Source organism: Carassius carassius, chromosome 33, assembly GCF_963082965.1.
Source record: "Carassius carassius chromosome 33, fCarCar2.1, whole genome shotgun sequence".
Lineage (NCBI taxonomy): Eukaryota > Metazoa > Chordata > Actinopteri > Cypriniformes > Cyprinidae > Carassius > Carassius carassius.
Genome location: NC_081787.1, coordinates 27235618 through 27247044, shown reverse-complemented (window position 1 = coordinate 27247044; position 11427 = coordinate 27235618). Strand labels below are relative to the sequence as shown.

The following is an 11427-nucleotide window of genomic DNA, read 5'->3' as shown; positions in this document are numbered from 1 at the left end:
ACAAAGTGGTCTTAATTATTTGAAGAACCCATAATTACGCTAAAAGCTGTTTTGTCTGCGATGGGCTCATTAAAATTGTGTGTGTGTGTGTGATATAGCTCCTGTAGAGGGCGGTATGTGTCTCTGACGTCACGTCCTACTTGCGAGAAGAAGAACGGACGTTACGTCAAAGAAATAAACGGTGGGCGGCGGCGGGAAACACAAATATGAGCTCTGTCTTTATATGAGGGAAATAAGTTTACTTTTGGTCCCCGGACTGTAAAAACTACCCAACATGGTTCAAGAGTTTCATGTACTGAGGTGTTTTTCCTGTCAAGCCTTTCAAGTACAGCAGGTAACTAACTTCTTCATGTCCCTTTTAGTTCAGATAAAACAATTTTCAGATTTTCTCGTGTTGTAGATTCTACAAACGCTTGACAAAATCATAGACTTTAAACAGATCATTAATCATCATGCTCTTAAAGTTAATGTCATCGTCTCCTCTTCGTATTCAGAGAGTCTAAATATTAGGTTTGGATGATGTACGTATTGATCTTTTGGTTTATGGATTTCTGTTGATGCGTGAAGAAAACTAAACCCTACTTTACTTTTCCTCCCCTAGGTGAAGAAGAGTATGAGATGGACATGTAAAGTGTGTGGTGAGAAGCAGTCACTGATGAAGGTAAAGTTCAATACAAGCTAAACTTGTCCTCAGATAGCACACGTATGTCTGCATATCTGGAAAGCATCTGCTGTGTCATGTTATGTATGCATGCTGTCAGAGTTGTGACACTTCTTCGGCTCTGTGGCTGTGTTTGATGTGTTTCTGCAGGAGTTTGGTCGAGGCACGGCTGCTGACTGCAGACGTCATGTTCAGAAGCTGAATACTCTGCGTGGACAGATGCTGGAGATGAACAGTGAACAGCTGTTGTCACAGTGGTGAGCAAACCTTCATTCAGGAGCCGCACAGTCACTATATCCCAGATAGCACAAGTGCATCTGTTAAAGATCACTTCATCTGGAAAGCATCTGCTGTGAACAAGAACCCGATAAATGTACAGCACAGACCAAAAGTTTGGAAACATGACTATTTTTTAATGTTTTTGAAAGAAGTTTCTACTGCTCATCAAGCCAGTAATATTGTGAAAAATTATTACAACTTAAAATAATAGTTTTCTATTTGAATATACTTAAAAAAGATAATGTATTCCTGTGATGCAAAGCTGAATTTTCAGCATCGTTCCTCCAGCCTTCAGTGTCACATGTAACATCAGTCTATCACATGATCATTTAGAAATCATTCTAATATTCTGATTTATTATGAGTGTTGGAAACAGTTCTGCTGTCTAATATATTTGATCAATAAAAGGTTAAAAACAACTGCATTTATTCAAAAAAAAAAAAACAATTCTAATAATATATTTTCTTTACTATCACTTTTTATCAATTTAACACATCCTTGCTGAATAAAAGTATTGATTTTATTTAAAAAAAAAAAAAAGAATAAAAATTACTGACCCTAAATTACTGACCAGTAGTGTATATTGTTATTACAAAATATTTATATTTTAAAAACATAGCAGCTTTTTTTTTTTTTTTTACTTTTTATTCATCAAAGTATCCTAAAAAAGTATCACATGTTCTGAGAAAATATTAAGCAGCAGAACTGTTTCCAACTTTGATAATGAATCGTCATATTAGAATGATTTCTAAAGGATCATGTGATAATGATCCTAAAAATCCTAAAAATCCAGCTTTGCATCACAGAAATAAATGATAATTTAAAGTATAATAAATTTAAAAACAATTATTTTAAATTGTAATAATATTTCACAATATTACTGTTTTCTGTATTTTTGATCAAATAAATGCAGGCTTGATGAGCAGAAGAAACTTCTTTCAAAAACATTAAAAATAGTAATGTTCCCAAACTTTTGGTCTGTACTGTATATAAGATGTCACTTCTACATACAGTACATCCTAAATCATAAACTCCTTAAATTTACTAAACATTTATTTGACATCTAATAAGAAACGTATAAAAAAATACGTCTTGCAGATGTCAAATAGATGTCTCCGTGATGTACGTTACAACCATTGTGAAGTTTTTAAACACATTTTCGAGGCTAAACATTTTACTTACTAATTGAATGCATGCAAGTGTATGCATATTAATCATATATATATATATATATATATATATATATAATATTATTATAATTATTTTTTTTTTTTTTTTTTTTTAAGAATTTAATTCTTCTGTGATATCAGGACAGTTGTATGACACTGACTTTTTTGATTTTTGTCATCCCAAAAATGTAAAAATGAATTTTGTTCAGAAATACAAAAAAAAGCTCCTCATAGAAGACGTAGTCAATCATTTTATTAATGAATTACATTTTTAATGCAATGCATTTCGGAATAAATAAGTAAAGGAAAAAAGAGCATAATTTCATTGACTCTTTTTGAATAACGCAATGTTTTAAAGGGAACCGGATGAAAACTATGAGAACAAAGATGTTCATGAAAGTCTGGTTCAGAACCATCAATCAGAGGTACAGCACTGTTGTCTAGTCACATGTATGCCAATTGAGAAATAATAATACATTTGTCATATCAACAACACTGGTCTTATAAGCATCCTGTCCCTGTAGCAGGAAGTGGCTCATGTCAGTCGCTGGAGTAAATACACTAATCAAACCGCTGAGGGTCCAAATGAACATGAAGATGAAGAAGACAAGAACGTTTATACAGAAAGACACCGATTCAGAAGCCAAGGAACCAGGTACCAAACAACATACAAACTTCTCAATAAAAACATTTAATCTGTTAATAAGGCAAAAAACTAGAAATTTTAACTATTAATAAAGCATTCAAAATTCTTCGCACAAAAGTCTTGTATTTTCAGCCTGCCAAACATCTGTATTATTATTCATGTGAATAAATACAAATGTAACGTCTTTTTTTTCTGAATAGGAAAAGGAAGAAAATCTCCTCTTCAGAGTCTTTTGGTGGCGCTCATGATAACTGTGAGGATGAGGAGTCACGGACTGGTTGTTCTGGACTTAAGAGAAAGCCGTATCTGGTAAGTCACAACGCATGTTTACACATCTGTAACGGTATCATATGCTAATAACATAATGCTATGATTCTGCAAATGCCCTGTTCAAAAAACACCATTTCAACAGACTCATCTTGTATCTATTTCAGCCACTGCAGCATGACAGGAGGTTCGATTCTTTGTGGAATAAAGGATCTGCTTCCAAATATTCCTCCTGTGGCAGGTCAGGTGACATGGAGCCGTGCACTAGCACAGATCTCCCATCATCCCGTCAGGTTGATCGATACCCTACAGCTAGCTCCAGTACCACATACGTAGTGGAAAACTCTGGTGAAAATAAACAGCAGTGTAACTCTTCACATAAGCCACCAGCAGGTATAAAAACCGAAGGTCTTCTCCTGCACAGCAGATGTTCTTCTGTTTCTTCTAACCAGACGTTTGGAGAATCTAGGATTGAGAATAAGGAATCAAAATGGAATAAATTCCTTACCGTTGTCCCTAATCAGCAGGATGAGGAAGAGTACGACTATGAAGCTCATATTTTGTCTCATTGCGATGACAAAACAGCAGTGCCTTATTTCACAGAAACAGTTACAGACATGGGTGTGGATTCAGAAGAGCGCAGATATCCACCGAATGAAAAGACAGACGGTGGTCTTCTAAGGAGGCGGAGGTCTGTTGGTGATATTTGTGTGGATGGAAACTTTTTCAGTCGAAGCAAAAGTCACAGCTCAGAGCCAGCTGGTTTTGAAGACGCTGTCTGTAAACCGCCTTCACTGAACAAGACGCCATGTTCAAGCCTTTCTTTAAACTCCCTGTTCTTTACTGATGAAGACTTTGATGACACATTTTAATAAGATGCATTCTATTGAAAAGTAAAAAGTTGTATTTTGTTACTAAAACCTCTTCAATAAATTAAAATGCATTGGCATGTAACCCCATTCTCCACAGTCTTGCACAAGTAAAATAAACAATCCAATTTATTTATTTTTTTTTGCATTTTATTGTGTATAGAAAGGACAGGAATTTTAGAAGACCTACAGTAACATTTACCCGATTCCATCTGCTCATTCAAACTAACAATAAAAATACCCCCAGGTTTCTGCTTCGTCTGACTCTTGGTTATGTAAATGCAAATAGAAAAATCACACAAATGTAGATATCTACTTATATAAGTAATATGCATATGATGACAATGATCTTAATAATATGAAGTGTAATGCTAATGACAAATGTTAAATATATCCATTTTGCATAAAAGCCCAAAAATTAACATAACTATGTGCTAGTCACCTGAGTAATTGATATTGTTGATAACATTTACGTAAATAATTTGTTATTGAAAAAGTATGCAAAGACCGATAATAGAAAATAGGCCAGAGGTTTCAAACAGCGTTGGGTATGGCCCAGGTCTTCTTGATTCCCGTGCTCCTTCTCTACTTCTGTGAGCCGGGTTTGGAGTACTGGATGGTATCCAGGGCAGCTCCGATGTCGAAATTCTTAGTGTGGAGCAGTCTGGTCAGCCATCCACCCTCGTCGGTGAAGCCCATGGAGAGCATCTGAGAAAGAGACTCCACCAGCCTGGGGTCTGCATCTGAGGGAGAGGATATTAACATTGAGCTGCTTGAATCGATGTGAAGTGGACTGGACTTTGCCACTTGGACTTGGCCCAATGGCGATGCACTATACCTTGAGGAAGGTGTGGGTAGAGAGCTGCCTTGCGCAGACCACTGGGACCCTGCGAGGTGCTTGTGCTGGAGTCTGTACTTGGCGTGGCTGAAGGATCGGTCCCATCCACCTCCATCCTGAGAGACTGAAGCTCTCCTGTGGAGGGGTCCACCTCTTTAGAGCTGAGATGAGTCCATTCCTCATCACTTCTTTGTTGTTTCTGCCCATAGGATGGAAGGAATGAACGTTAACAGAATGTAGTTTCTCAGCCTTTAAGCTCTCTTTAATAGATGCAACAATCCTGTATACTATCAATCATTCCAGAACTGCTTGGATATTGATTTACCTTTGTTCCCTCACTGTTGCTCTCTTCAGTGGGCTGACTTCCTGGACCAGACCCACTGGAGCCGCTCTCACTCCGAGCACTACGTGGCCCACTGGAGGCAGGATGACTTGCTGTAAATTTGGTCCGCTTCCCATCATGCTCAACGTCGATGTCCACATCTATGCCTGCAAAGGAAGAAGCATTTTTATTTTGGAGGGTTTAGCTAGCATGCCAAACAATGAAGTATCTGGATGGTGTGTTTGAACGCAAAAATGTTTGGGAAAGGCCAAAAAGTATCAGTAATAAACCCAAGTAGGGAACTTACCAAAGGGGTTCAACATGGCCGCCACTCCCACTCCAATGTTCTTCAGGTACTCCATATTAGCCTGGGAAGAGGCAGTACCACCTGTGGATAAAAAGATGATAATATATGATGATAATAGTTTCCGTCAAGGAAATGGTTGGTTTACAGCATTGTAACAAATTCTATACACATGTCGTCCAAACAGTTTATGCCCAAATGGTCTATTAAAAGCTTAGACAGCTGACTTGTTTGTGCATACAATCTTGAGTTGTTCACAAACTGACCAGCAACTACAACTTTCAGCCACCTTTTTATTTTTTTAGTTCAACTGTATCTCAGCAGAAAGGATTCACATGACTTGTTGCGCTCCTACCCCCTCCTGCTGCTTGCGAAAGCAGCATTTGGATGTAGTATGTGTTTTATATTAAGACCCTTTGATTGGTGGCATCTCACCGTTCTCTTCCATGTTTTCAGAAGCATCCTCGTTTTGCTGGGCTCCAGATGGACCTGGCTGAGCCTGGTTTGAGGCCTGAGCTTGAGCATAAGCATGAGCCTGGTTGGAGCCCTGAGCCTGAGCATTTGCCCACTTGCAGTGTCTCATCTTGGGCCAAAATTTCCCATTAGGGAACCACTGCACAAACACACACAAATAATACTTTGATCAGTATGTTCACATTATTAAAAAAACTGAATATTTAATATGTATCATACATAAACAGACACAAAAGTAGTAAAGCAGGTATTCACCTCAGACATGTCGGGGATTGGGTGAAAGATGGGCAGGAGAATGTGCTCCTTGTGGAGGCCTGTGCTCTGGCAGGAGGAGCACAAGTCATAATTAGGGCAAATGGTGCACTTGAAACGTGTTCCAGTTACTGGCCCATCGCACCCCTTACAGGTCACCCCTGGGTGCGGCATCTGATGGAACTGTGGAGGAGGAGGGTGATGATGGGGAGGAGGACCCATATGAGGAGGTGCTTGGGGTCCCATTGGAGGTGGACCCATATGATTAAAACCTGGGGGGCTAAAGTGGGGGGCTCCATGAGGCGGGCTGAATGAGAACCCAAAGCTCCCGTGAGGTGAGGAATCATGTTTGTGCTCCTTTTTTTCTGAAAAGGAAAGAAATATGACAATTGCTATTAATTGGGGATATTTGTGTGTACTGGAAACGTTCAAAAGATTCAAGGGTCTAGTATCGTCAAAAGCCTCTTGGAAGAATCCATATACATTCTTTGAATTTACGGTCATCATACACTTTTCCCACCACAAGAGCTTATAATACAGCTATTACCAGGCCATGCAGCAGGGAATACAGAATTTATAGTATTCTACACCTAAAATACCAAGAATGAACTCAATAACCAATAATAGAATGTTAAGTGTAGTTGCAAAAATACTGAACATCTTAATTAGTTCAAAAGTGGCCAGGCTGCTACTTTATAATTCGATACATTGGCTGATAATCTTTCTGTATTTTATAGAACAGTACCAGTCAAAAGTTTGGACACTTTCCCATTCAGGTATACTATATTCAGAATGCAGTACATAAAATATAAACACTTTTTTTTACCATTTAATTATAAAAAACATGTAATTTTAAATGTTCATAACAGTAAAGCCAAATAAAATTTTATTACACAAAGGAAAACTATCAAAACAGAGCATGTAAAAACGATTTTTATATATTTTGTAATGTAATTAAATGAGTAAAGGATTATCATCATGGAAAATGTTTCTGAAAATAAGTTGTCGGAAGCGTGGTGGTGGTGACATTGAAGGCACCTGACCGTGTGCTGTAGTTCATTTATAGCTGAATGTTAGCTTTTTAGTTCTGGTTCTTGTATTTAGGCTTCATAATTCATAAAATGTATATTTTTTGGTGAATATTAACACGTGCAAGTTTCATAATGGTTGAACACCGAGCTTATTTTTTGCGATATTCCTACAGTCTATGGAAAATTCCTATTGGCTTTTGTCGAGGGAACCAGTGTGATGCTAACAGCTGATCTACAAAATGATGTCATGATTCCCCCACTCTATTTACATCGTGTTACTGTTACAAGTGTGTGGAACAAAATCGGGTCTTTATTTGAACATAATGGCCAATCACACATGTTCAAGAATCAACAAATCTGTGTGTGATTGGCTTCTTTTTCGCAACGCTGTACAAACAAGTTGTAAATGTAAACTTTTGACGTTCTCCAGGGCGCAAATACAAATACGCACTGGAACATTGACTAAAACGGTTTCGTGAATATCCGATTACATTTTCAACTTGGGGTGCTTATTCACTGCGTGAGAAAATTGGCATGAGAAAAGTGTCAACTGCGTGAGAGTAGACAGCACTGGCTGCAACATCACTGAGATATAGCCGTTCAAAGTTTCAATGGTATTCCATACACTTAAGCTTTTAAAATGTTTCATCCAGATCACCAGTAGCAAACACTCTGCTGGACAAACTACATTATTACACCATTTACAAGCATTTTATGTTATGTAAAAAAAATAATTATATCGGCGTGCCGCCAATACTGATATCTGTGACAGGCTCATCTCGGCCGATAAAACCAGCAAAAAAATCTATCGGTCGGCCTCTAATTATTATTATACAGTCTCCAAAAAGTGACACGGAATAGCCAGACAAAATAATTTTAATTCAGAAATTGACGTTTATCATAGAAGAGATATTAAAAAGTTACGGTCTGTATGGATTTTATTGTAATTTTGTGTAGCTTAACAGATCTGGGGAAAATGACAACTATGTCACTGACCTAGTCACGCCTTATAAGGTGTGTGACGAGCCTTGGCCTTTTCTGTTGTCTCCAGTGGAAGCAGCAGTAACTACTACCTTTGAAAGGTCTATTATTATAATTTTATTTTTGGCTTTTAATGCAAATCAAATATGAATTTGTTGTGGATTGTTTTAGAACTACTTTGTCCTGTGTCTAAAAGCCACACACTGAACTCATGCCCAGTTCCTCATATCTTGAGAGAAATGATATGTTTTGCAATAGATACATTGCCGAAGCAGATGATGAAGTGTAATCAATTATGTTGCATCATCGAATACACTATGTTACGATGATCAAGAACCTAAGAAGTTGGTGTATTGGTGTTACTTACGCTTGATGTAGAGACGGAAGGTGTCATTCTTCACAAGAGACAACCCCATCATTAGCTCATCATCAGAGGAGAAAGCAATCAGGTCACCATCTTCATCTAGAGACAGCCCAGGTAAACAGAGAATGGTGTTCCATGGTTATTATTATTTGTCCTTATATTTTGGCTAATTTATTGCATGCAGATGCTGTTCTTACCTTCCCTAGAGGTTACATTTATGTCAGGACATGGTAGTTTAATAGCATTATAATACTCCCATAACTTTGTATTGTAGCGTATCAACAAGCAAGTTATTCCACATAGTATTTTACTTCTTGCACTATTATTATATTTTACTTCAAAGAGGTCTATTTTCCCAAAGGTGCCCAAGCTGTATGTCTGTGGAATCTCATTTAAACGATTTTATAGTATTAACAATGAGAAACGACAGTGATTGTATGTTTGAATTTAAAATAGAATACATACATGCAAAAAATAGAATTAAGAACTGGCTTACCTTTGTAGTACATTTGAAAGGGCGCATTCCTGAGACCGACAAAAACATCCAGCACTTTTTGCTTCAAATACTCAAAACTTGTTGAGACGTCCTGATCCACGCCGAAGCGGCGGATCTCCTTGTGGCAGTCGTCCTTACCGATAACGTATGCTTTCACTGTCATCGACATTGCGGCCAGAAACAGCGTGTAAGAGCGAATCTCTGGTCCGTGTTGCGCAGCAGAAAATAGCTTCTTTCAACACGAGAGTTCCGTATTTATGTCTGAGCGTCATATGCAAATGAATCAGAGGATCAGCCAATCAGTGAGGCGAGCGCGTCTCGGCGTGTCTACGTCCTCCGTCACTGCAGGAGCAAAGTTCATGTTGTGTTGACTCTGATCATGTGAGTCACAATTGAAAACAGAATAGATGGCTTCAGTGATCATCTGAGCAGTGATATGGCATTGTGTTGGAAATTCCCTCTGGATCACTGCCAATGAGTTCAGCATTATCTTTAAGGCCCAAAAGACATCTAATAATATTGTGAATGTCACTGTAATGCTCTAATTCATCACCTTTAACAAGTGGTTGCTACATTTCTTTGATACAGGGAATGTCACAAACTCTCTTGCTTCTGCTATATAACAATGTTGAACGTTTTTTCCCCCACATGTATCGATTTATTTATATGTGTATATACATTGGTCTGATGGAGTCTTTGTTTTGCCTCAGCTGAGTCAGTAAGTGTAAGCATGAAATTATACCCATTATACAAGCTCTACTGACCCACATTAGTTTGATATGGTTGGTAGGAGTGGGTTGTAATTCTGCTACAGGTGCAAGCTGATAAAAGTGATGTGTCATCATGAATGAGGGTTAGCAGATGCCTATTTAACATGTTTAACTGAAGTACTATGAACAAACCTTAAGCTTAAGAATTCATCAAGTATATATTAAGATTATATTTCATTAAGAAATATATTTTGTATATTTGTGTATAGTCCATACTAGAAAAGTATGTGGACTGATGATGAATATTAATAATTCACAATGGTATTCATGAATGAATTTACATGTGTTTTATGATTATGCATTTTATTTTTATTTAATATTTTACTACTACTAGTAGTAATAATAATAATTATTATTATTTTAATAAATAATAAAATATACTGTGTCATGAACGAGGGTTAGCAGTCGACAAATGTATGTCCATCATGTTTTCAAAATCACACGTAACAACTTACATATTTTGTGTATTATAGAGAGAGAGAGAGAGAGAGAGAGAGAGAGAGATCTAGATAGATAGATATAGATAGATATAGATAGATAGATATAAACTATTGTATGCATTTATTACTTAACAAACAATTAATTAAAATTCTATATTTCTTATTTTATTTTAGAATATTATTATTCTTTTAACTATTAATTTGCTTATATAAACATATTTATCTTTGGACTTTTTCTTTGCTATTAATACCAATCAGTATAAGCAAACTTAATTTCAGCATACATTTAACCTCGTTTTGATTCGTCATCTCAACTCCAAAGTTTTGCTGTAGCTATCTGACGTCACAAGCACGTGACCCCTCCCTCAGCTAAATAATGTTCCACGCGGCGTCTCTTTATTCTGGAAGCCTCCTGAAGCGTCTGAGATCGTCCAGAGGCGCGGGGGCGTGGCCTTGTCACATGACTCTGACCAGACACAATTTGCTCTGACTCACGCGCCTCATATGATTTCCTTTGTTTACAAACGAATAGTTTAGTCATGAGCTCATATTCGCCTATACATGCATTCAATCACTTTTAACGGTGCCATAAATATCCAGACCCTATTATTCAGAAACTATTCAGAGAAAAAAAAAATCATTTTACAACTTAAAAGGTTACAGGATTAGTTTCAAGTTGACAAAACCAAACCAGTCCAATCCGGCTTTGTTGGTAGCCTACCACAGTAAATTACGAGGCTTTAAGCACATGTACACAGCGAGATGAAACTATATATTTACGGAAAATGACAAATTAAAGAATATATCTTGCCATTTAAGTGCAAGTAAAAGTTTTGTAGTTATAGTCCACAATACAGTGTAATGTAATGAAGTAATATGTACTGAAGCACTTACGTACTTTACTTTAGTTTTAATATTTCTGTGAAATTTCACTTTTACTTTAAAATGTGTACTTTTACTCCGATACATTTCCCATTAGCAATATTCGTTACTTACTACAAAATGAAGACGGGAATCGGACAGAAAGCAGGTTTTGCCACTGATCTATACAGAGTAGACGTTTTCAACAGCAACAACATAAACAAACATTCTTCTTCTGATGTTTTTTTTTTTTTTTTGCCGTTTTTGGCAAACCAAATTAAAGATGCATTACCCTCTATGGCATTACCATAGACATGAGCTGAGTCCGAAATCGCATACTGCGTACTGGGTACATTTAACTTTAAACGTACTACTCGACCGTTAGAAAAGTACGTTCTATATA

The 11427-nt window shown here is 37.1% G+C and overlaps 2 protein-coding genes across 3 annotated transcripts; one reads left to right on the top strand and one right to left on the bottom strand.

The window, feature by feature from the left end:
• The first annotated feature begins 164 nt into the window (after positions 1-164).
• LOC132114031 (MRN complex-interacting protein-like) lies at positions 165-4194 on the top strand. Its single transcript, XM_059522147.1, has 7 exons — positions 165-334; positions 602-661; positions 812-918; positions 2468-2534; positions 2634-2764; positions 2956-3064; positions 3190-4194. The coding sequence occupies exons 1-7, from the start codon at positions 275-277 to the stop codon at positions 3892-3894; spliced, it is 1239 nt and encodes a 412-aa protein (XP_059378130.1). The 5' UTR covers positions 165-274; the 3' UTR covers positions 3895-4194.
• Positions 4020-11287, bottom strand: LOC132114030 (sequestosome-1-like). Of its 2 annotated transcripts, none has more exons than XM_059522144.1 (9): positions 11160-11287; positions 8954-9295; positions 8461-8556; positions 6085-6446; positions 5791-5968; positions 5359-5439; positions 5055-5218; positions 4730-4928; positions 4020-4634 (listed from the first exon to the last, which is right to left on the bottom strand). In XM_059522144.1, exons 2-9 carry the CDS (start codon positions 9120-9122, stop codon positions 4477-4479), a joined length of 1407 nt encoding a protein of 468 aa, XP_059378127.1. In that variant the 5' UTR covers positions 9123-9295; positions 11160-11287; the 3' UTR covers positions 4020-4476. The 2 variants fall into 2 exon arrangements, with proteins under 2 accessions (XP_059378127.1, XP_059378128.1); XM_059522145.1 differs by having other exon boundaries at positions 4020-4628.
• Between the last annotated feature and the right edge of the window lie 140 nt (positions 11288-11427).